Raw genomic sequence first — 26896 nt, forward strand, 5'->3', positions numbered from 1 at the left:
CACTAAATATTCAGAATGGAACCCATCAGGGCTGCCCTCTTTCCCCTCTGTTATATGTTCATGTCGTGGAACACCTGGCAGTAGCCCTTAGAGCAATAACTCCCATTAAAGGTATCCAGGTCAGCGAAGAGCCCCATAAGTTGGCTCTTTTTGCTAAAAAACCTCCTCCTGTTTCTGCACTGTCATTGGATGTGATTGACAGCAGCACGAGCCAATGGCTGCACTGCTTTCAATCCATCAACTCTAGCCAATCAACGGCCAGGCTGAGCGGCGAAGAGGACATCGGGGGCGAGTGCAGCAGGTGAATGGGCTCAGGTAAGTAAAACGGGGGGGGGGGGGGCGGTATTGTTGGATGTTTTTTCACCTTAATGCATAGGATGCATTAAGGTGGAAAAAAACGTGAACCTTTACAACCCCTTTAAGATTAATCCCTGCAAGTTATAGATCTTGAATATATTCCCCTTTTTTAGGATTAAAAATGTTTTCACTACCTATCTTGGAATACATGCCCCTTTCAATCTTTCAGCTCTCTATCGCCTCACCTACAACCCTAATTCCAAAAAAATTGGGATGGTGTGTAAAATCTAATTAAAAACAGAATACTATGATTTGTAAATCTCCTAAACCCATATTTTATTCACAATGGAAAATAGAAAACATAAAAAATGTATAAACTGAGGGTAATTTTGAAATTGATGGCAGCAATACGTCTCAAACAAGTTGGGACATGGGGAACAAAAAGCTGGCAAAGTAAGTGGTACTAACAAGGAAGAGGTGAAAGAACATTGTTCTGAATAATGTTCCTCTATGTAAGATTGCAAAGACTGTAAGTATATCATCATCTACAGTACATAATATCAAAAGATTCAGAGAACCTGAAGAAATTTGCGCACAAGGTAATAAAGTTGAAATACAGTATTAGATGCTTGTGATTTTTAGGCCCTCAAACAGCACTGCATTAAAAACGGGCATGATTTTGTGATGGACATCACTGCATGGGCTCAGGAATACTTCCAAAAAGCTCTATCGCGCAAAGAAGCCATCTGGATAGAATCCAGTAAAGTCTCGTGTTTGTTGTTTACTTTTATTGGAAAAAAAAAAACGTTATACTTACCTCCTCTATGCAGTGGATTTGCACAGAGCAGCCCGGATCCTCCTCTTCTCAGGTCCCTCTTCTGTGCTCCTTGCCCCCCCTCCCTGTCGAGTGCCCCCACAGCAAGCAGCTTGCTATTGGGGCACCGAGTCACAGCTCCCTGTGTCCATTCAGACACACAGCTCCGGCCCCGCCACCTCTCCTTATTGGCTGACTGACTTTGACAGCAGCGGGAGCCGCTTCTGTGTCTTAGCCAATCGGGGGAGAGAGTCTCAGATGGCTGAGACTCTCGTGGACAGAGATGGTGCTCAGTTAAATATTGGGGGGTGCTGAAAAGATAGCATTAAGATAAAAAAACCTTTACATAGTGTTAAAAGAAGAGGGGATACTAAACATGACCCTGCTCCAACTTTTTTGAGGTGTGTTGCTGCCATCAATTTCAAAATGTATCTATAAATAATCTGAGGGCTTAAAAAAATTAATAAAAATAAAGTAGTTTTGCCTTTACATATACGTTAACCACTTGTCATATGACGTCACCCCAGAACGGCCGCTCTCGCGCACACCCATAGGTGCTTGGCTGTGTCAAGTCACAGCTGGTCACATGTAAATGCGGAAGTGAAGGTAATCGTCTCTCATCGCCTCACACTGACAGAGTGTGGCAAGGAAAGCCGATCAGCTGCATCTCCTCGCAGGGGACACCCGGACAGGTAATTAGGGCACTGATCATCAGCGCCCTTATTACAGTAATGCCCCCCCAGTGATACCAGTCAGTGCAGCCTCATCAGCACACATCCATGAAGGAGAAAAATTACTTATTTACAAAATTTACCCGCAGAAACTAAAACTTTTTTTTTCTTTTCTTTTTTTCCCCAGAATCTTGTCTTTTTTAAAAAAAAAAAAAAACCAGCAGTGAATAAATACCACCAAAAGAAAGCTCTATTTGTGTGAAGAAAATTATAAAAAATTAATTTGGGTAAAGTGTTGCATGACCGCGCAATTGGCAAAGTGTGACAGCGCTGAAAGCGCAGCAAGGGGTGAAAGTGCTCAGTATTGAAGTGGTTAAGGCACTGTGACGCACTTACTGTGGATATAAATACTAATTTGTGTATTTACGGTACCTATTCCATTTCCCAGGTGCTAAACATGGAGATCTTGTAGAGGCTCGGGTTTGTAACACCCAGGATGCTGTATAATATGTTCATAGTAGTGAGTTTTTTTTACTTCTGACTATTCTTTAAAACATTTACTAAAAAATTAATGTTTTTTTCTTTAGTGGTTTGAGGACAAATTGCAAGAGGTAGAATGTGAGGAGCAGCATCTGCGGAAACTACATGCAGTGGTGGAGACTCTGGTAAATCACAGAAAAGGTAATTTTATATTTAAAAGTAGTGTTTTCCATTGAACATTCAACAAACAAGCATTAGAAAGGGGAATGTTGTTGATTTATAAAGGAGTTTTTGAAGTCTTTGATCTCTAAGGAAATTCAAACTGAAAGCGGGGTTCCACCCGCTCATCGGATTCCCCCCCCCCCCTTCCGGTGCCACAGTTGGCACCTTTCAGGGGGGAGGGGGGTGAAGATACCTGTATAATACAGGTATCTGCACCCACTTCCGGGAATAGGCTCCCACGGGAGTCACGCCCCTCCCGCACTCCACAGCTGTCTCCTGGAAAACACACAGGTCCCAGGAGATAGCGGGGACCATTAACGCGCAGCACGACTCGTGCATGCACAGTAGGGAACCGGGAAGTGAAGCTGCAACGCTTCACTTCCTGATTCCCTCACTGAGAATGGCAGCGGCAGCACCCGAGGGACGGTTCGGTCTCGGGTGCCGACCTCGCTGGACCCTGGGACAGGTGAGTGTCCTTAATTTAAAAGTCAGCAGCTGCAGTATTTGCAGATGCTGACTTTAAAAAAAAAAAATTTTCGCGGGACTCCCGCTTGAACAAATAGGATGTGAACTTTTTCCTGCAGCACACTAGCAGGGTTCTGACCAAAGTAAAAAGGATTTTATATTTCTCAATCTTATGACATTTTGAAGCCACCAGGTTTAACAAGATGGCAGAAATTTAAATTTTACCATGTCCTCCAGAATCTTAATATGTGGTTTATACAGAGGGATTATAATTTCTTTAGCTGATATGTTTACTAAAAAATGCCATCATGAACATTTTTAACCACTTGACCACCAGAAGGTTTTACCTCTTTCATGACCAGAGCATTTTTTGCTAGTTTGTTTATTTAGCTATTTATTGGGACTGTGATAGTGCGGCGGAAAATTTAACACTAACTGACGCTGGCTGGGAGACAGATTAACTTACACTGACATCACCAGTGACACTAATACAGTGATCAGTGATAATACCATACACTGTCACTGTACTAATGACACTGGCTGGGGAGGTATTGTGCCTAACAAGTGTTAATGTGTGTATTATGTGCTGCTTTTTCCTAAATATCTGTTTGTTCCTTCTCTCTGCCTTGCAGGGAGAAGAAACAAACGTATAGTTTCCTCTGTACAGAGCCCTGTGTGTTTTTGTCAATCAACAGGTGTCAGCCATGAATCATTAACTGAAACCTGTTGACAAAATCCCGCTGTGTCCAAACACAGTGGGAGTCGGCCGGGGGGAGACTGTGAAAATGAAAATATAACCAATTTATCTTAAGTTTTAACCATTCAAATTCTTTCTTTAATTGGACATCACCTGAAATAACAACATTATTTGCCAATCAAGCTGCACAAACAGACTGAAAAGCCTTGTAACAGCTATACAAACCCAAATCCTTATCCTTACTTATTCCTTAAGTCCTTATTGCCGTTTCGCTGGCTGCTGACATCCAGTAAATAGAGCAGCAAAATGACTATGAACTGAAGGACAAAAGGTGCCTAAAGTGTGTAGGCTATCATTGGCAACCTGACTTTACCCGTATAACATGCAGCAAGATGACAGCAACTTAAGGTAAACTGAATACTTTCTGGGGATAAACAGCAGAAAAGTTTTGCTACCCTGACGATGCTCAAATTAGCTGAACATAGGGATGTTGAAACTGTTTTAAACCCAAAACCAAAAATGTAATATATTGCAGCTTACCAGTCATTAGATGTGGTGGCTGCGTGAGTTTTTTTTTTTCTCTTTGGCTTTTTCCCTCTTGTTTTCACCTGGTGATCTGGTTAGTAACACACCTCATGTATTACAGTGCCCCGTTCTGAATGAATGAGCACAGAGAGCACCTTTGGAAAGCAGCATTGTCAGCCCCTGACTCTAGCTCACACTATAAGCTGTTACCGCAAACTGTTTTTGTTCCCTTTTGGGATAAAGGTTTTACATAAATAGAAGCAGATCTTTGTAAGGACTCCTGTTAGTGGTAAATGGTTTGTCTCATCTCTGTAACTGATATATTCTGCTGGAGAGCAATTTCTTTTTAATAACGACGGACTTACTGGCTGGATCACCAGGTTGAAATAGAAGAAAGAATTGGTATGCTGCAACATAATAAATGTTTGCTTTTGGGTTTAATACCACTTTAAGGCTATAATGTGGTACGGTGGAAGCATTTCTAAATTAAAGCCTAACTTCTGTAAGATATATAATCTCCCAAATTCCCCACCTTTAGCTCCAGGGTCTGACTATGCAGATGCCTCATGGGAACCTGAAAAAGTACCCTCTCCTGAGAACAGATATCTGCTGTGATTGATGTACTAAGCCTTTATGGGGCAATATTATTTTAATAGGATTATTCTGTCTAGTCTACTGCGGTATAGGAGGGGCCCCAAATCCATTCATAGAGGAAGAAATGCAAACTGAAAAGCCATACTCATCTGTGTACCTCTCCGGACTCTCGCTCAGTTTGGTCCATGAACACGCTTGAGGAGTTGGAATCTTTTTATTTCTGGTACTGCAGCTACTTCTATTTTGGCATGTCTTGTACTTGGGGTAAGGATGGCTGCTCTGCAGCTGCTGGTGATCTACCTAACAGGACCTAATTTGTACTCGGGTACAGGAAAAGTTTTTGGTTTTCTGTGCCTCCTACAGACCAAACTGGATTTACCTGCATCAGTGACCATTTTCAAGTTTCCTCTTTCATCACCTGATGCTTATTCTGCTTCCTGCCTCAGTGGAAGTATCTTCTTTTGTTATGACTCAGTACAATGTGTTGCTTCCTCTAACCACAAGGGCTTTAAATTCTCTCCACCACCTTCTTCAGTGGAATCTGACATAGTGATCCCTAACATTTCTATTCCTGTTAAGGATTGTCCAGAGAACTCCAGATGTTGAGTCTCTCCCTTCCTTAGAGACCCCACCAGCTGAATTTCAGCCAGCAGTTGATTCACCAAAAGGCAACTGTCTCTTTGGCAATAAAGATTCTGCCTGCTCCTATCTATCGATCAAAATAAGTACTGAACACGTCCCCATTTTTCTAGGTAAATATATTTCTAAAAGGTGCTATTGACATAAAATTTTCACCACATGTCGGTAACAACTCATGCAATCCATACATACAAAGAAACCAAAACAAATAAGTTCAGAAATGAAATTATGTGTAATAAAATGTAAAGTGAATAAAAGTGCAGCTCTAAAAACACATCTCTGAATAAACTGAGACCATAAGTGTTCATGTGAATTTCAAAACCAATTTTTGAAATAAGTAGAAAAACCATTAAAAAATATATTCACATTGATAATGAATCTGTGCATAAAAAACAAGAAAAACATGGAGTTCTCAAATCAAAATTTCCCATTGGGTTCCCTCTATTTGAGAACTCCATGTTTTTTTTCTTTTTTTTTTTTTTTATGCACAGATTCATTATCAGTGTGAACATATTTATTAATGTTTTTTTCTACACATTTCAAAAATTGGTTTTGAAATTCACATGAAGAAAGGGAGGTGCAAAAAGGCATGGAAAGCCAAGACACCAGCTGAAATCTATTAGTAATTAGAAAGCAATCCTGCCCCTTGTCGGTGCAAATTAATATCAGCTGGTTCAGTCTGATGGCATGTAAAAAAGGTCTCATTTTCCAAGGTGTCACACAAGAAACCTCTCCTGATGGGTAAAAGCAAGACATTTGCAACCTTAATGTTGCAAAACATACTGATGGCATTGGTTACAGAAGGATTTCTGAACTTCTGAATGTTCAAAACAAGGGTCGACATTTCAGCAAGATAATGATTCCAAACACAAAGCCAGGAAAACTGTCAGTTGGTTTCAAAGAAAATTAAGCTGCTAGAATGGCCCAGCCAATCACCTGACTTGAATCAAATAGAAAATCTATGGAAGGAACTAAAGATCAGAGTTAATAGAGGCTCACAAAACCTTCAAGATTTGAAGACACTGGAAGAATGGGCCAAAATCGCACCTGAACAATGCATGTGACTAGTTTTTCCATACAGGAGGCATCTTGAAGCTGTCATTACCAACAAAGGATTTTGTAGAGAGTACTAAATAAATTTCAGGTAGCGTGTTCAATAATTTTTCCCTGTGTCATTCCATTTTGTTACACATAACTTAATTTCTGAACTCCTTTGTTTTGGTTTCTTTGTATGGATCGCATGGGTTGTTACCAACATGTAGTGAAAATTTCATGTCAATAGCACCTTTAGAAATCTATTTACCTAGAAAAATAGAGGCATGTTCAATACTTATTTTACCCACTGTGTGTGTGTGTGTGTGTGTGTGTGTGTATATATATATATTTTTGTGGTGTAGTAAGGCTTTGTTACAACTATCCTTCTTGGGAGTCGGGCTTCTTTTCGGCTCTTCGCTGGAGGAAATCGTAAAAAAAAAAAAAAAAAAAAAAATTAAGTTTAACAGTACTCTGTTATCCCAGGCATGCAAAAATAAGGATCAATCCTATCCTGCATCAAAACATTTATTTTGTTCTTTGACGTTAGGTTTCAGTTCTCTTCTATCCCCTCTGGCTTGGGGGGGGGGGGGGGGGGGGGGGGGTGGAGTTTCTAAACATTTTTGGCAAATCAAAGGATCAGAACTTGTGGATAAATCCGCCTCTATAGAAAGGTCTCAACTCCATCTAAGGTAGTGTGTCTGACTTTTGCAGAGATTTGGAAAGCTTACGTAGCATCAGAACATCAAATAGTCAACTTTGATTCTGTCACTTCACTTGGAGTGCTTGAGCCCTCTCCAGGATTCCTTTTCGGTTCAAGGCCTTCTTACCTAGGGAGATGTTGTCAAGTGCTACTTCAAGACATTGATCTTTCTTGTGAAGCTGCATGTGATTGCTGGTATCCACCTTTGAAGCAGTCCCATTTGCTCAATTCCACTACAGAATTTTTCCACTGTGGCACGAATACATTCTTTCTCTTGACAATATGATACTTTACACCCTCAAATCAAATGTGTCTGCCATAGTGGCTTCTCTCCCAGGCATTTATCAGAGGCTGGATTTTTTTTCTCCCCTTACATTGGAAGATTGTCATGATGGGCACCATTGTTCTTGGGGTAAAGTTCTAGATCCTGTCTGCTCAGGGTTGCTAGTTTCCGGAAGAATCTTTTTTTTTTTTTTTTTTTTTCCAACTCGTCCTGGAGTTACAAGCAGTCTGTTGGAACCCTTCCCTTACAAGCCATCTGGGTCAATCAGAATTGCCACAGCTGTGGCCTACATTAGTCATCATGGGGACACCAGGAGTGTTACAGCGGAAATGGAGGTTGTTCTTGCGATAGCTGTGGTGCACATTCACATGGTGTAGAACTGACAGGCAGATTTTTATTTTAACAGACATCTGGACCTAGGGGAATGTTCTCTGGGTCTTGTCTGGGGTGTTCCAAATCATGTCTACATTGCGGAACAATTGTTGATTTTCTAGATTCTTGGTTCATTTAGAAGATGGAAACTGATTTGTCTCCAGAACATGAGATCCGACAGTGAATGCAGGGTATGCCCTGAACTGTTCTCTCACTGGAACTTTTATCTTGTAGTCTTTGAAGGATCAAGAGAGCATTGCAGTCATTCTCATAATTCTGGACTGGGTTTGAAGAGTTTTGGTACTTGACCACGTTCATCTGTTGACATTCCATGGTCTCTGTCAGATTGGCCAGATTGGTTCTCTTAAGGACTGATCTTTCACCCTGCTCCTTGGTTGCTGGCTTTGACAGGTGGTAAGGCTGTTGAAACTCAGATTCTGTAAGCCTGACCATGTTAAAAGCTTGTGAATTTTATTCCTGCTAAAATTAGCATCAAAAGTGGAAGACTTATTTTCACTAGTGTGTGTGTGTGTGTGTGTGTGTGTGTGTGTGTGTCTGAACGTGTCTGAGCGTTTTCTGATACCTACCTCATCCTTTCTTCGTTTTGAGATCAGACAGAAGGATACTTTTCAGGGGCCCCAACAGCCAAGCTTATACTTGGTAATAGCCCTGAGTGAAGACTGTAAGGTTTGTCTTCATCGGAAGAGCTTGCTGGCTAGGTAAGCTCTAAAATCTTTCAAACAAAAACCCTGTGACTCCCCAAGGAGCCCAGAAATAGAATTAAAAATCATGGACAACGATAATAATCTCACTTTCTATCCTGACAGGAAAAGGAAAACCAGAGGAGGTGACAGTGGGGATTTTAAAGTATAACTAAAGGCCAAACTTTTTTAGTTTTGGGTGGAGTGGGTTAGAATGCCTGTCAGTTTTTGTCGCTGTTTGTGCCCCTTTTAGGGAGATTTACCGTCTCTATTCGTCCTGTTTATCATTATTACTGTAAGTGAAAGTAAAAAATTCCAAAATTTTGTGTTGTCCCTGGAAAAGTCATTGGGGAGCGGGGGGGGGGTATATTCCAATGGGCACACTAGTTCTGGTGACCTGGGTGGTCCCCAAGGAATTCCCTTAATTTTACAGGGGTTTACGCTCTCTTCTTGTTTGGCTATGGGAAAGGAAGTGAAGGGAAATCTCCAACAATACACAGATGGCGAAAAAAAAAAAAATCTGATGGGTTATAACCCTCCCTTACTCTATCCAAAATGAAAAGAAAAGGTTTTGCCTATAGTTCTTCATCAGATGGGAGGAGGAGTCTTTCGGTTGGCTGTGGGTGGAGTGGGGGGCAAAAAAGCTCTACAGGTTCTAACCCATCACAACTTTATCCAACTGTAAAAGAAATATGCACTTGAGCTACACCTTAAATGTACTGTTTCTTATTACAGAGCTGGCTGTAAATACTGCTCAGTTTGCCAAAAGCTTGGCCATGCTGGGGAGCTCAGAGGATAATACGGCTCTCTCCAGAGCTCTATCCCAGTTAGCAGAGGTGGAAGAGAAGATCGAGCAGCTACATCAGGAACAAGCCAATAGTGACTTCTACCTGCTAGCTGAGCTTCTAGCAGATTACATCCGCTTACTGTCGGCAGTGCGGGTGAGTGGCTTGGCTTTACTCTTCTTTCTGACCTTCCTAGTTTTCATATAGCTTGCGATTTCAACTTTTAATGTAGTGATTAACTGCTGTATTTTACGTACTGAAGGGTGCTTTTGACCAGCGAATGAAGGCCTGGCAGCGCTGGCAGGATGCCCAGTCAACATTACAAAAAAAAAGGGAGAATGAGGCCAGGCTGTTGTGGGCCAACAAACCAGATAAATTACAGCAAGCCAAGGATGAAATCTCTGAGGTAAGAAATGAAAAAGAATGGTGCATACAAAAGACTGTTTTACAAAAGTGAGCTTTACTTATTTGAAGAAGAACCTTTTCCAACAATCTGTCTTTAATCATAAACAAGCTAACAAACTGTAATTTGAGGTATACAGTACTGTGCAAACGTTTTTAGGCAGGTGTGAAGAAATCCTGTAAAATAAGAATGCTTTCAAAAATTATATTTTAATTGTTTATTTTGATCAACTTACAAAAAGCAAAGCGAGCGAACAGAAGAAAAATCTGAATCAAATCGATATTTGGTGTGACTACCCTTTGGTCTCAAACCAGCATCAATTCTTCTAGGTACACTTGCACACAGTTTTTGAAGGAACTCGGCAGGTAGGTTGTTCCAAACGTCTCAGAGAACTATACATAATCTTATGCGGATTTAGGCTGCCTCAAATCCTTCTGCCTCTCCATGTAATCAGACTCGATGTTGAGATCAGGGTTCTGTGGGGCCAAACCATCACTTCTAAGACTCCTTGCTTTTCTTTATGCCGATAATGGTTCCTAATGACATTGAGGAGCACCATTGATCGGGCAACGTTGTGGACCATAGAAGCAGTGGTTGGCCAAGGAAATTTAATGCAGCAGATGAAAGATGCATTATGCTTGCCTTCGTCATCAGGAGATGTCCAGCAGTGCCATCAGCACAACTGGTGGAAACCAGTTGTCCAGGAACACCCAGCTACTGTCTAGATATGTCTGGCCAGAAGTGGTGGTCTTGGAAGAATAGCAGCCAAAAAGCCATACCTCTGATGTGGAAACAAGGCTAAGCAATTAACGAAAACCTAGGAACTGGGGTGCAGAAAAATGGCAGCAGGTGCTCTGGACTGATGAGGCAAAATGTTGGGCAAAATATTTCGCTGTAGGAGGAGGCAGTTTATTCATTGAAGGGCTGGAGAGCGGTACAGAGAGTGTCTGCAGGCTACAGTGAAGCATGGTGGAGGTTCCTTGCAAGTTTGGGGCTGCATTTCTGCAAATGGAGTTGGAGATTTGGTCCATATCAGTGCTGAGAAATACAGGCAGATACTTATCCATCATGCCATATTATCAGGGAAGCGTGTGATTGGGCCCAAAATGTATTCTTCAGCAGGAAAATGATCCCAAACATTCAGCCAATGTCATTAAGAACTATCTTCAGCGTAAAGAACAAGGAGCCCTGGATGTGATGGTTTGACTCCCACAGAGCCCTAATCTCAACATCATCCAGTCTGTCTGCATTACATGAAGAGAGAAGGATTTGAGGCAGCTTGCATCCACAGAAAATCTTTGGTTAGTTCTCCAAGATTTTTGGAACAACCTACCTTCCAAGTTCCTTCAAAAACACTGTGAAAGTGTACATAGAAGAGTTGATGCTGCTTTGAAGGCAAAAGGAGGTCACACCAAAAATTGATTTGATTTTGATGTCTCTCCTGCTTATTTACTTTCTATTTTGTTAATTGGTTAACCACTTCCCATTTGCCCTATTGCATTTTACTGCTACGCCGGCGGCTTGTTTCCACTGCCATTAAACACAGCGGAAGCCCATCAGTAGTTTCTCTTTCCCTAGTAAAAGCACCTCACACAGTATAGTAAAAAACTGGCTAGGCACACAGTTAACCCTTTGATCTCCCCTGATGTTAACCCCTTCCAAGCCAGTGTCATTAGTACAGTGACAGTGCATACTTTTCTTGGTGTCACTGGTTCCCAAAAAGTGTCAGACTATCCACCTCAATATCACAGTCCCGCTGTAAGTCGCTGATCGCCGCCATTACTAGTAAGAAAAAAAAAATTCCCATGGTTTGGTTTGCGCAAAAGTTTTAGCCTCTACAATCGATATTATTGGGATTTTTGTTAACAAAAATATGTAGCAGAAAACATTTTGGCCTAAATTTATGATGAAATTAGATTTTCTTTGGTTTCAATGTTTTTATTGAAGAATTTCACAAAAGAATACAAAGGTTATGACAATAGATGCCGATCCCCCACTATGCAAAATACGTATTAATCCAAAAATTGTAAAATAAGGATAGAAAAGGCATATTCCAAAAAGCTTCACAAACAGTATAAAGTGCGTCGTTTGTGTGGGGTGACCCCAAACCTTAGTCAAGACACTGAGTTGTACATTAACCACTTGCCGACTGTATACTGTAAATATTCAACGGCAAGAATGTTCTCTTGCACTGGATCACGTACCTAGTATGTGATCCAGCACTTCCACCAGCACCTGCCGATGCTTCGGTACCCAGGCAGAACAATGATCTGCCTGTCAGTACAGAATACATGGATCCTGTGTCTCTGCTAAGCAGGGGCACTGATCCATGCCTTCTCCTAGTACAAGCACCTCCCACACAATAAAGCACTGGTCAGGCACACATTTAACCCTTTGCCCCTGTCAACCCCATCCCTGCCCGTGTCAGTACATTGACGGTGCATATTATTTAGTACTGATCACTGGTCCCCAAAAAGTGTCAGTGTCCCGACTGTCCGCCGCAATATCGCAGTCCTGCTATAAGTCTCTGATTGTAGCCATTACCATCACCAAAAATATGTAGCAGAATACATTTTGGCGTACACTGAAGAAGAAATGTCATTTTTGTTTTTTGTTTTTTTATTTATTTATTTATTTTTTTATTGGATATGTTTTATAGCAGTAAGTAAAGTGTATATATATATTTTGTTTATAGCACAAAAAAATAAAAACCACAGCGGTGATCAGATACCACCAAAAGAATGCTCTGTTTGTGGGGTAAAATTGTATTTGGGTACAGTGTCGCATGACCATGCAATTGTCAGCCCCGGAAGATTTTACCCTCTTCCTGACCAGAGCACTTTTTACAATTTGGCACTGCGTCGCTTTAACTGACAACTGCGCAGTCATGCAATGCTGTACCCAAACAAAATTTGCCTCCTTTTTTTTCCATAATTAGAGCTTTTTTTTGGTATTTGATAACCTCTGCGATTTTTTTATTTTTTAAAAGACCGAAAATTTTGAAAAAAAAACAGTGTTTTTACTTTTTGCTAGAATATCCCCAAAAAATTTTTAAACAAATTTCTTCATCAGTTTAGGCCAATATATATTCTTCTACATATTATTGGTAAAAAAATTAGCATTAAGCATTTATTGATTGGTTTGCGCAAAAGTTATAGCGTCTACAAACTATAGGAAAGTTTTTTATGGAATTTTTATGGCTTTTTTTTTTTTTTTTTTTTTTTTAGTGATGGCGGTCATCTGCGATTTTTAGCGGTATTGCGACAGACAGATTGGACACATTTTTGGGACATTGACATTTAAACAGCGATCAGTGCTATAAATATGCACTGATTACTGTGTAAATGACACTGGAAGGGAAGGGGTTAACACTAGGGGGCGATCAAGGGGTTAAATGTGTGTTCCCTAGATGTGTTCTAACTGTATGGGGATAGGACTGACTGGGGGAGGAGACATATCATTGTTCCTACTAAGCTGGAACAAACTATATGTCTCCTCTCCCCTGACAGAACAGGGATTTGTGCGTTTACATACACAAATCCCCATGCTAGCTCTTATGCACGCGATCCCGCATGGTTGGCGGCAATCGGCCAAGCACATCGGGTCCCCCGCCGTGCAGTGGGCGCCCTCTGGCATCTCTTAAAGGGAAAGCCGTACCTGTATAGGGTTTCGCCCAGGAGAGCCATTCTGCAGCAGTATATCTACGTGGGCCAGTTAAAGTAACGCAGTGCCGTATCACGAAAAAAAATTGCCTGGTCATGAAGGGGTGTAAATCTTCCGGAAGTCCAGTGGTTAAAATAATCTATTAAAACTTCTATTTATGAAAGCATTTTTTCACACCTGTTTAAAACTTTAGCACAGTGCCGTGTGTGTGTATATACTATATATATTTTCAATCATTTTTTTTTTTTTATATTCTCAAAAGTGTAATTAACATTATAAACAGTAAGCATGAATTGGCATGAAGTACAGCGATGTGAGAAGAATATATTCAGAACTTCAGAGGAACATGGGATGGAGAAAATAATCACTGTAAGAAATAAATGACGGTAGATCCCAGTGCCCTTATTCACCTCCTGGGAAACGTGATGTGTAGGGTGAGAAATCCTGAGAGCCGTGGACCCGGCAATGGTTGTGAAACATACAGTTCTCAGGTGTCCTCCCCAGCAGGAAACTATAGATCCCAGGATGAGGGTGTGCCAGGGCACCCCTAGGTATTTTAAGTTGCTATTCTAAGGCGCACGGGGATCGAGTTATAGCATGAGACATTGATGTGATCTAGTTTCCAGCAAGGACAAGAGGGGCTGAGATAAGAGTTCACAGAACCCTCCTGGGCCCGCTTGTATGGATATAATTATCTAGAGTATGCCACCCTATAAGATTGTCAAAATAATCAATAATTAATAGGTACCATCATCCTTAATTAATATAGAACAATGTGGTTGAAAAAGGGGAAAGAAAACCTAATAGGACCTCTCCAATCAGGTCCTACCTTTTTCTAGGAATCTTAGGACTATTGCGGTACCAGAGGGATATAGACCAATTTATATAAAAACTTTCAGTTTATTAAAGAATAAGACATTAAAATAATCCGTACAAGGATACAATGGTAAATAAACACAAACAAAAAATGTTTACAGCAATGTTGACTCAGACTTAATAATAGTGCCTATACAGGTGAATAAAGGCGAGTTGTTTAGTACTTTCTGGACGTGACCTCTACAGTTTCGCGGTCAAGCCGCTTCTTCGGGAGGCGTCTAGTACATTTTCTATAAGATAACAAAGGGTCGATCAACACCAATATAATGAGTAGACTATATAGTCTACTCATTATATTGGTGTTGATCGACCCTTTGTTATCTTATAGAAAATGTACTAGACGCCTCCCGAAGAAGCGGCTTGACCGCGAAACTGTAGAGGTCATGTCCAGAAAGTACTAAACAGCTCGCCTTTATTCACCTGTATAGGCACTATTATTAAGTCTGAGTCAACATTGCTGTAAACATTTTTTGTTTGTGTTTATTTACCATTGTATCCTTGTACGGATTATTTTAATGTCTTATTCTTTAATAAACTGAAAGTTTTTATATAAATTGGTCTATATCCCTCTGGTACCGCAATAGTCCTAAGATTCCTAGAAAAAGGTAGGACCTGATTGGAGAGGTCCTATTAGGTTTTCTTTCCCGCTTGTATGGAGTTAGTGGAAGGGATCTCGCTTTGAGTAGTTCATGTCCGAGCCTAACTATATTGAAACCAACCAAAATAAAAGGGGGAAAATTAAAAAAAAAAAAAAAAAAAAAAGGAAGAAGAGAAGGTTGTGTGGAGAGGAAGGGGGGGGAAAGAGAAAAGGGGGGGATGTACAGTCAGGGAAGATCGCGGTATGGCGTTATATGTGGTATTCAAAAAGGGGATATGGATGTAGTCTGCCAGGGTTCCCAGATAAGTTCAAATTTCCCAACCTTGTCTTGGAGAATACGAACTAGTTTTTCCTGCACCATGATCCAAGAGATCTTCCGTTTGGCTGTCCTAAAGAAAACTCAGGGCTGTTTCCAAGCCCAGGCTATCGTAATTTTAGCTCCTAGAAGAATATAGAAAGAAGTGGATTAAATGTGTTAAGGAGTGTGTTCTCGGCTGTTTCGGGAATGAGACATTTTAAAGACTTCTTGTTCCAGAAACCTCGGATACGAAGGACATGACCACCAGGTATGAAAAATGGTACCTAAGTGGCCGCAACCTCGGAAACAAAGGAGGGAGGTGTCTGGAAACATTTTAGAAAGACGTGGGCACAAAGTACCAGTGTGAGATAATTTTCACATAGCCTCAATCAAGGAGACGTTAATGACTCCCTTGAAAGAGCGTTGGAAGCACTGGTGCCAGGTGTCCAATTCCCACTCTTCCTCTAGATCCAGTTCCCAGCTCCAGGTATATGCAGGTTTATCCCCAACGTCGACTGGTGAGGAGTAGATGGAAATACCTCCCCTCTGGTCCCATATTTCAGAACACCAACGCTCATAAGAGGTTATCCTGGGAGGGTCAGGTTTATTATTCCAGATGGAGTGTAAAAAGGGCGAAATTTGTGAGTGCCTGAATTTTTCAGTACTGGGCATTTCGAGTTTACTGATGCAGTAGCTCACGGACAATGGCCCCATGGAATTGAAGAAGTGTCCTGTACGAAATAGTTGTGGGTTGTGGAATATGTGTGCTAACTGCCAGAGTTCCCGAGGCTATTGTGGGGGATTTATGTACCTGGTCACATAAGGCGAGCAAATGCGACAGCGTGGGCACAAGAATTGGGGGCCTAAGCTTGGGAGGGCACCAAGTACTATAATCCAGCGTATGGTGGGGGACTGCCTGCTGTTCCATATAAATCCAATCTGGTTTAGTACCCCGTGAGTAGACCATAGAAATTTGCGCTAGTTGAGCTGCCTGGAAGTATGGCACCAGAAACTATTCTTCCCCCAAACGAATCGTATAATTTTAGCCTGGAAGCTCTTTAGATGCTATCTTTTCATTTGAATGGGTAGTTGGCTGAATAAGTAGAGGAGACGAGGGAGGAGGGTCATTTTTAATATAATTAATCCTACCTATCCAGGATAAATCGTGTCTGGTCCAGGAATCGAGGTCCTCTCCGTGTTTTATTGTAGAGGGGAGGATAATTTACCCTATACAACTGATCGATGTTGAGGGTCAGGTGTACACCAAGTATAGGATGGAGTCAGTGAAATGAGTCCGTATTTGGTCGACCTATAGAGGGTTCTTACGAAATGTTCAGTGCTCTGGACTTAGACATATTTATTTATTTGGAGTACGGAGGCTGAACCGAAGTCCTTAAGCAGTTTAAAAATGTTGGGGACTGAGATAAGGGATGAGGAGACACAGGCGAAGGTCATCAGCGAATAGTGCGCATTTATGTTCTGTAGGGCCGCAAAATACTCCCTGGATGCCAGTATCTTGATTGATTGCTATAGCAAAGATGAGCGGTGAGAGGGGCAACCTTGATGTGTGCCTTTCGCTATGTTAAAGAGATTGGAGTAGTGTCCTAGGAGGCGCACTTGTGCACTAGGATTAGAGTACAGAGCTTGGAGTGTTCCTAGAAAGCGCGGGCGGAAGCCCCATCTCTCCAGGACTTCAAAGAGGTATGGCCATGCCACCGTATCAAACGCTTTCTGTAGATCAATTAATAACAGGAAGCCTTCTTGCGGAGGTCTTTCATCCCATTGTGAGTGGAGTAAAGAAATGACATCAATTGCTCTCCGTATCTGGTCAGGGCACTGTCTCCCCGGGATGAAGCTTACTTGATCCTTGAACATATTTATCTATAAAGGCCAAAAGTCTGTTGGAAAGAATTTTAGTTTTAAAATTTTTAAATTGTTATTAATCAGCGAGATCGGCCTATAATTGCTAACATCACTGAAGTCTTTCCCTGGTTTAGGGATGACTGTCATGTAGGCTAGACTCAAGGCTATATTGTTAGGGTGGCCATCACGGAGAGAGTTAAAGCATCTGGTCAGATATGGGGCTGGGGTTGAGACAAAGGATTTATAATAACTGACTAAAAATCCATCGGGGTTTGGGACGGAACCCCTTTTAAGAAATTTGATCACCTTCAATACTTCTAGCTCCGAAATTGGTTTCTCTAGGTTAGAGCAATATTGAGAAGTCAATTTCAGAAGAGGTCCGGGAGAAAGTTCTTTGGGCGATCAGAAGCGGCAGAGCTGTCTGCCTTTATAAAGTTTTGAGTAGTAGTCCTGGAAAGATTGCATGATATTCTGGGATTCTGAGATAGGACTCCTGAGGTGGTGCAAATTTTAGGGAAGGCGAAGGAGCGTTGTCTGGGGCTCAGTTTGGAAGCTAATTTGGGACCAATTCTGTCTTTTTAGGAGTAGAATCGGGCGCCAGACCACCTGAGACTTTTTCAGCTTCCGCGGTCAGGGCCAGATTAGAGCAAGACGCGCCGCGTCTTATTGGGCCAGGGAGGTATTTGTGGGGATTTGCTTATGTGATTTGCTCAGTATTGGGAAATCCTTCTCCAGTTTGTCTATTTCAGACCACCTCTCCCTCTCGAGTTTAGAAGAAATCTGGATAATTTTATCCCTGATCACAGCCTTGTGGGCAACCCACAGGGTTGCTAGAGAAATTTCTCTAGAGTCATTTGAGTGAAAATATTCCTTAAGTTCCCTCTCTGTGCATTGGACAGGGTCGCTAAGTATGGAATTGCCCCTGGAAGGAGTATTTGACGCCCAGTGGCCGTGTGAGCATAAGGAGGACTATAGCGTGATCCGAAAGGGCCGTGTCTCTGATGAGGGATTTAGCGGAGAGTGGGATGACTGATGCAGCGACATAAATGTGATCTGTCCCAGCGTAGGTTTGATGGGGAGTTGAGTAATGAGTATAGTCTTTGGATTTAGGGTTGAGTTCACTCCAAATACCTACTAGGCTTAGCAATCTGCAGACTTAATTTTGCGGGCTGTTTCAGCTGGGATCCCCCCCCCCCCCCCCCAAATTTGTCGAGGCAGTGGTCTAGGGCTATAGTGGTCAACTCCAAGGACCACTATACCTTCCGCGTGCGACAAGATGACTAGGGAGGAGAAGAAGGCTGCCTGTCCGTGATTAGGGGGCATAGTAGGAGAGAAAAGTGTACATTTTGCTGTCTATCAAACCAGTTAGCAGTATCTCCCATTAGGGTCCCTAACTTTGCGGATGGGGAGAAATTCAAACGTTTGGAGAAAAAGATGGCTACCACTCTTGTTTTGTCGTCTGCATTTGCTAGATAGAATTGTGGGTATTTGTGGTGGATAAAGGAAGGACTATGTCGTGCAAGGAAGTGTGTTTCTTGAAGACTCGCATCAATTTTTTGGGAGTGATAAAGTTTAAATAACCTGTGTCACTTAACCGGAGAGTTCAGACCTTGAACATTGTGGGAGGCTATCCGTAGCGGGAAGGAATCTGGATTGGAGACATAGACCAGAGGGTGAGGTGAACGCTGGAGAATAAGGGAACTTGCTTCAGCCATGTCCGACTTGGAGTAGAACAGGAGCTGGAAACTGGGATCTTCTGCCAGATGCGACCGTTGGGGTGACTGCAGGGAGAGAGAAGGAAAAGGAGGAGTGGGAAGGAAGACCAGGGGAAATGAAGATGGGAAAAGGTCAATATAGATAAACACCACAACATTGGTAAACCCCCAAACCCAGATAGAGGGGAAGGAACCAGCCCATTCCTCTCTACCATACAATCCAAAAGAATGTCTGCCAATACTGGGGACAATAGTCCGCCCCGGCAAGAGGAGCTGTGTGTCTTGCAGAGGTGGACGGAGGAGCATGTAAACCGCTCTGGCCTTGAACCCGCTATTACATAAAAGCCCTCAGAGAGCGGCTTTTCTCATAACCAATTCTAAAGACGTATAACATGAAAGTTCTCTCCAGCAAGGATTCGGTGGAAGCTGGTGAGAGGAAGGCAGGGGCAAAGGTGCCCATAAGAGGGCTAGATGGGACTGACCTGTCCAGAGGTTGCGGAATCCACGTCCCCAATGTCGTCCTCTCCCTCAGCTGCCTCGTCATGCTGTGTTGCGGCCGCCATCTTGGAGGCCTGGATAGTCGGATATGCGTGCTCCAATTGCCGGGAAAGGTCCCTTCTCACTTTCCCTACGGGCATAGTAAAAGTCCCTAGGCTCTCCGGAGTTGCGGGCAGGTGCAGCGATGCTGGGCTATGGTGGGGTTAGTTTGGCCAGAGCGAGACGTAGCTCCCTGATCAAGTGGCCATTCAGGGAGTTGCTGCTTGAACTATGGAACGCCTTCCTCCAATTTTAGAGATAATGGGGGGGGGGGGGGGGGGGGGGGTTGAAAATGCTGCTGCTTCATGGACACTGTACAGTGAGTAAGCATCATCTCCCTACGACAGGAAGTGTGTCAGAATCACCTGGTAAAAATGAAGGGGAAAAATGATGCAGCCACCATATGTAAGGCCTTGTAAGCTGCAAATATATTTTTGGTTTTGGTTTAGATGTGTTTTAAACTGATTTTAACATAGAATGGGATACTACTGAAGTGCATCCAGATAGCAACCAAGTGTACACAAACTGGTTGCTGTGTGAATGTTCTGCCTGTTTGGAAACTATTTAGTTTAGTTTATGTGCCCTAGCCATTGTATGCTACAGGCTATGATCAGAATATAGATTTATGAATATGGTGACCAACACTTGGCAAGTAGCAGGCACAGCCCCACCAAAAAGAAGGTAATGCATTTGCCACCTACATGCGTAGGGGGTTATTTACAGAAGGCAAATCCACCGTGCACTTGGAAGTTCAGTCGCTGTAGATCTGAAGGGGACATGCAAGGACCAAAAAAACTGCGTTTTTGCTTGCGCATGATTGGATAATAGAGATCAGCAGAGCTTTCCCTCACTTCAGATCTACCCCTCAAATCTACAGCTACTGCACTTCCAAGTGCACTTGTAGTGCACAGTGAATTTGCCTTTAGTAAATCAACCCCATAGTCTGCTTATCTGTCTAACATTGCTCAAATAGACATCCGTATAATCCTCCAGTGTTTTGATCTACAAGCCACTCACCATATGTGTGTAGTTTACAGTCAAGCAAAACAATTCTTGTTGCCCATAGCAACCATGCATCTTCCAACCTTCATTGTATGATGTGCAATTGAAAATAAAACAAGGATTCCGACTGCCATGGAAAAATACAAATTTTTTTTTTTTTTTTTAATTGGGCAAACTTTTCATAAGTAAACTCCGAAACTGTGTAATTTAGCTCTATGTTGCTGCTTACATTAGATTTACATTCTAAACCTTGGTCATGTGTTTTGTTAGTGGGAGTCCAGAGTCACCCAGTATGAGAGGGATTTTGAAAGAATTTCTATTACTGTTCGTAAAGAGGTCACAAGGTTTGAGGTAAGGTCACTTTATTGCTGAACATTTTGATATTGATCATGAATAACCACAATTGCCTACATTTTACAGTTTGCCATAAGAATTCAGCGTAAAGTGAATAACCTGCTCTTTTTACGATTTGCATGATATGCTATATCTAAATACAGTTCATCTGGAAAGTATTCAGTGCTGCACTTTTTCCACATTTTATGTTACTGCCTTTTTCCCAAATGGATTAAATTTAATTATTTTCCTCAAAATTCTACAAACAATACCCCATAATGACAACGTGAAAGAAGTTTCTTTGAAAAATCTTTGCAAATTTATTAAAAATTAAAAAATGAAAAAAATCCCTTGTACATAAATATTCACAGCCTTTGCCATGACACAATTGAGCTCAGGTTCATCATGTTTCCACTGATCATCCTTGAGATATTTCTACAATTTGGAGTCCACCTGTGGTAATAGTTGATTGGACATGATTTGGAAAGGCACACACCTGTCTATATAAGGTCCCACCGTTAACAGTGCATGTCAGAGCACAAACCAAACCATGAAGTCCAAGGAATTGTCTGTAGACGTCCGAGACACTGGATTGTATTGAGCCACAGATCTGGGAAAGGGTACAGAAAAATTTCTGCAGCATTGAAGGTCCCAGTGAGCACAATGGCCTTGATCATCCGTGATTGGAAGACGTTTGGAGTCACCAGGACTCTTCCTAGAGTGGGCTGCCCGGCCAAACAGAGCAATCAGGGGAGAAGCGCTTTAGTCAGGGAGGTGACCAAGAACCCAATGATCACTCTGACAGAGCTCCAGCGTTTCCCTGTGGAGAGAGGAGAACCATCTCTACAGCACTCCACCAATCAGACCTGTATAGTAGAGTGGCCAGACAGAAGCCACTCCTCAGTAAAAAGCACATAACCGCCCGCCTGGCGTTTGGCAAAAGGTACCTGAAGGACTCTGTCCTTGAAAAACAAAATTCTCTGGTCTGATGAAACAAAAATTGAACTCTTTGGCCTGAATGACAAGCGTCATGTCTGGAGGAAGCCAGGCACCGCTCGTCACCTGGCCAATACCATCCCTACAGTGAAGCATGGTGTTGGCAGCATCATGCTGTGGGGATGTTTTTCAGTAGAACTGGAAGACTAGTCGGGATCGATGGGAAAAATGAATGTAGTAATGTACAGACATCCTTGATGAAAACCTGATCCAGAGTGCTCTAGACCTCAGACCGGGAAGAAGTTTCATCTTCCAACAGGACAACGACCCTAAGCACACAGCCAAGATAACAAAGGAGTGGTTACGGGACAACTCTGTGAATGTCCTTGAGTGGCCCAGCCAGGGTCCAGACTTGAACCCGATTGAACATTTCTGGAGAGATATGAAAATGGCTGTGCGCTGATGCTCCCCATCCAACCTGATGGAGATTGAGAGGTCCTGCGAAGGAGAATCGGAGAAACTGTCCAAAAATAGGTGTGCCAAGCTTGTAGCATCATACTCAAAAACACTTGAGGCTGTAATTGGTGCCAAAGGTGCTTAAAAAAAAAAAGGCTGTGAATACTTATGTACATGTGATTTTTTTTTTTTCGTTTTTTTATTTTAAATAAAATTGCAAAGATTTCAAACAAACTTCTTTCACATTGTCATTATGGGGTATTTTTTGTAGAATTTACAGGAAAATAATGAATTTAATCCATTTTGGAATAAGGCTGTAACATAACAAAATGTGGAAAAAAGTGAAGCGCTGTGAATACTTTCCGGATGCACTGTATGCTCAACTGTCATGTTGGAGTGTGGGTGCTGCCAAAACTTTTTTTCTTAGCTTTGTACAATGTGTAAAAGGATTAGAATTCTGTTCATTTTTTTTTTGGTACCCCAAGATTTTTATTCACACTTCTTGCTTAGCTGACATTTTACCAAAGAGGAACTGAGGGGAACAGCAGCACAGATGGAAATGAAATTGCTTTCTTTAGTAGAGTAGAGGAAGGCTAGAACCCCTGTGAGCTTTTTATTTCTGTCTGTGTCCCAGTTGCAAATGTTCACTCGCTTCTACCTGGTGATATCATTGTCTTCAGGACAGTAAGAGAAGGTAAATCTCTTCTGGATTGCAGAAAAAAACAACGAAGAAAAACAGCAGTCCTTCCCCACACTGTCAAAACTAGAAAAAAAAGGTTTTGGCTTGACACATACACTTTATGACCTTTTATAAGTTGAAGAGTTCTTATTGGGCACCTACCAAATCTGCTCTTTTAAGTACTATGTTCTCAGACACAAACTGGCTGCACAGCTTAAAAGCTGCTCCATATTTTTTTGGAAAGATGTTTAATCCTCTCTAAGGACAATAAAACCAATGTGATCATATAGGATGTTTTATTCTATATAGAGCTCGGCATTTCTAAATGAATTGGTGGAACAAGCTGAATCCCGAGCAGTAATCAAGATAAACCTAGTCATTTCCTAAGGGACAGTCAGTAATAACTGTGTTTAAACCACTTCTGGGAACTGCATAACAATTTAAGCTGCTTTTATCATGGTTGAATTGCTGCTAGTATTGTAAAAATATCTGCATGTTTGCATGCATGTTGAAAAGTGCAGCTTCTGAATGATTGCAGTCAACCACGTCAACATGTCTATCCCAGAAGAGATGTACCTGTGCTATTTTCTGTATGATGTATGTAACTTCTATTCTGAATTGGTAGCAAACACTTCAAAGCATGATAAAATATCTACAGCTAAATTTAGCAACATTTTAAAGTGTTCTATGCATCATTAAAAGTTGTAGCAATTGTGTTGATCGATCATCTTGGGTACAACCAGCCTGCCAGATTCTCTTACGATCATTGCTAGTGGCTGCTGTAGCCGCTTGCAATAATCAGTGTCTTCTCCCAGATTCGCTCGCCCACCTCCATCTCCCTGCCGGGAGAAGACAATTGCTGATTCCCCTGTCAACACTGTGTTGATTGGGGAATCGTGCAGCTTTCTTTCCTGCAACCCTTGGTGTTTGGCCAGCCTTAGGCATTTGTCATACCCAGTTTGTGAATGTTTAGCTTATGTTAATCATGTACCTATTTGCTACTGAAAAATGTTAGCTGTTTTCACTTTTAATTTTTTAATTTTATATCTTTATTAATACATTGATGGAGTAGTCTCTATACATGATATGTATTTTTACCCCTCATGCTGTTTTCACTGTTCTTAGATTAATGTTTCTCTTGTTCTTGTATCTTCCGACATCTAGTAAAGGTCCGCCTCACTTCCATACATTAACTGATCGGTAGTCACTTTTCTTTCTTTTACTTTTTAGTCCCCTGCATTTAATGCAGGGATATATATATGTATGTATTTATATGTTTAACATAGTGTATGCTTACACAGATATAGTGACTGTTACATTTAATATGGATGTGGTATTGGAATAAATACATTTTTCCAAAACAATTATTTTAAATCATGATTTTTCTTTCTATTTACGGTTCATGATTTATACATTAACCAGTTCAAGACTTGCATATTAACTACTTTTGAAATGTATCTAATTAATAGTTGGATTTTACTTAATGCAATGTGACATGAAATTGGTCCATGATTTTATCTACGCATATAATCTGTTTTGTTATGATAATTTGATTATTCCATACATACGAATGCCTCAGGTGGAAGGTCCTTTGAGGGGGCTGCAGTATGTGTATATGTTAAAGGTGTTGTATCGGTGTACGGCCATCCTGGACTCTTTTTGCTCTTAGCTGTTTTCACTTAATGAGATGTGGAGTCCATACCTTCACCAAGACGAGCAATATCAGTGATTTTCATTGTTTGCTCTTTTAGCATGTTAAAACAACTTGAATGAAAATTTTTTTTGTAATGCTTAAAATACAACTATGTTTGACCGTTTAAACAAGCACAAAATCCAGTTACTGCGAGGAACAAGCCTGTAATAAAGGCAGCTCACAGTGATTTCAGCAACAGAGGCAGTGCTGCCAATCCAGAAAGCAGTGGGCAGGACTAGATGTGACCAGTTGCTGATTGATAAGCTGCGTGCTTGTGAATTAGCAGTGACGATGCTGATAGCCACTGTACTTCAAGCAAGCAAAGCTTACTTGAGAGTGGCAACTCTGCTCTGAATTCAGGAGTAGTGCAGCATTATTGCCACAATCCCAGGAAGCTGCTTTAGATGGGCTTCAGTAGCATACTTAAGGACGTATCACCAGAACTTGAAAATCCTTTTTGAATCCCTTCTGGGCACAAAATGCATAAGATAGGGATGAGCAGTATAATTCACAACACAAGCTTCTCTCGCCAGTATAGCTGGCAGGTGGGGCTGAGCTCACTTGAGTACTATCTGTTCCATGACTGTTTCCTTCACTCTCCGAGATCTCTGTACACCGCCCACACTCTCGGCACATTTGTGCTGGCGGATTGGCTTTTTGACACTTTTTTGCAAAAGGTGGTTAAACATCGGTAGTGGGCACGCTGTAAACCATGCTAGCATGTCAGTGCAGTTGATTGCTCTTAGTTGGTACTTTCCAATTTGTGACTGATTTAGAATAATTAGTTCTAATGACTAATGGACCTTATGTCTGTGCTGCCTAATATCTTCCTTTCATTGTTACAGTATTGGTTGGAAAATGGCTACTATGGGGGAAACATAAACAGCTCTTTTAAACACTTGCTTACCTGAGGTCTTTCTTTTATTGTGTAAAATGTTTAGATTTAAGAACTGTTTAATTAGGATATTAGGAGGTGGTATTTTTACTAACGGACTTACCGTTTTTTTTATATTCATCTTACAGAAAGAAAAATCGAAGGACTTTAAAAGTCATATTGTGAAATACCTAGAAACACTCTTGAATTCACAGCACAAAGTAAGACCCTGACTTGTGACCTGTAGTCTCGTAGTTATTAACTATACTTGAAAGTAGTTAAGTGTGCACTGGAAAAGTTGAAGAGCACCACAAAAACTCCATCTTGTGTGTCATTGTAATTCTGCAGCTGGTGAAGATAACGAAATCCAACCTGTGAATGTGTAGTATAATGCCATTTTGGGATATTCTTCAACTCCGTTACTTTAAAACTCCTATTTCAATTTGGTTGGATGCTAACAAATGAAGGACTCACTGGCTTCTTTATCTGTCAGCAATTCCTGAGCTCTGCCTACAAACTCTCGCTAGTGTAAGGGGTCTTGCATTTCTCATTGGATTGAGAATGCATCAAGAGGTATTGGGACTCCCTTGCTTGGCATTGTAATGGTGCATTGTGGTGGCAAGGTTAAGATTTTTTTTTTTTTTTTTCAATTGAGTCTCCAGGGAAAAGGAACCTGTGAATGATTCATAGTTGTGGTGGTAAGAACAAAATGAAAATGTCTTCATTTCATTCACATACTTTAATTATATTCAGAATAATTTATTGGGGGTCTGTGTAATATCAAGTGACCATAGTACTGAATATTTTAAAGTGGTGCTCCAATGAAATGGCTAAATGCATAGTCGAAATACATTCATGTTTACCATTATAACTGATTTGTCATTTTGCTCAGCCAGTCTTGTGATTTACCTGCAAGTCCCACCCCTGTTCCCTGGTTCTGCTTCTTAGCTCTCCTTCACTAGCCTGCTCCTTGAATAGTAAATCAGCATAATCGGCTCTGTTCAATCAGGGAAGCAAACTCAAAAGGCACTAGAGCTGAGGCAGAAAGGAACAGTGGTCTTCCTGGCTTTGCAGTATGGTAAAGCTGTGTAAATCAAGACTGGCTGAATGCAGGTAAATCGGTAAATAAATATGTACTTCAGTTATTTCTTAAGCTGTTTGTGTGGAGCTCTACCTTTTTAAATGTTACACTTTATTGCATCTGTTAGTGGTAGTTATGTTTTAAACACTTGCCCCATATGGATGTACCCGTACGTCATCTGGTTTAACTCTTTCGCCAGAGCCATGTTTGCGTTTTTTGCACACGTATAAAAAATCATTTTAGGACTGAAATTTACACAAAACCCACAAATATAAATTTTCTGAAAGCAGACACCCAAGAGAATAAAATAGTGGTAGTTCCAGTTTTTTGTGTCACACGATATTAAAGGTCTAGGAAACGCAAAATTTCAGTAAAAACACACTAATGTGAATTTTAGGGCAAATAAACGCAATCAATTACCCACATTTTTGATTAAATATAAAAGACGAGGTTGCACCGAGTAAATGAATACCCAACATGCCAAACCTTACATTTTTGTGCGCCCATAAAATGGCGTCAAACTTTAGTACCCTGAATTTTCTATAGGCGTTGCTTTAAAAGCCCCCTATAGGTATTTGTTTAGTGTTACGGAGGAAGTTTTGTGTTAGA

At 41.3% G+C, this 26896-nt stretch overlaps 1 protein-coding gene across 1 annotated transcript in view; it reads left to right on the forward strand.

Moving 5' to 3' along the window:
- SNX1 (sorting nexin 1) overlaps positions 1 to 26896 on the forward strand; it is a 111580-nt gene that overhangs the window by 63614 nt on the left and 21070 nt on the right. Inside the window, exons 10-14 of the mRNA XM_073618966.1 lie at positions 2370 to 2463; positions 9231 to 9436; positions 9543 to 9686; positions 20506 to 20586; positions 25356 to 25427. Of these exons, the coding sequence (XP_073475067.1) occupies positions 2370 to 2463; positions 9231 to 9436; positions 9543 to 9686; positions 20506 to 20586; positions 25356 to 25427 (597 nt within the window). The remainder of the gene's footprint in view (positions 1 to 2369; positions 2464 to 9230; positions 9437 to 9542; positions 9687 to 20505; positions 20587 to 25355; positions 25428 to 26896) is intronic.

Source organism: Aquarana catesbeiana, linkage group LG03 (assembly GCF_042186555.1).
Source record: "Aquarana catesbeiana isolate 2022-GZ linkage group LG03, ASM4218655v1, whole genome shotgun sequence".
NCBI classification, from domain to species: domain Eukaryota; kingdom Metazoa; phylum Chordata; class Amphibia; order Anura; family Ranidae; genus Aquarana; species Aquarana catesbeiana.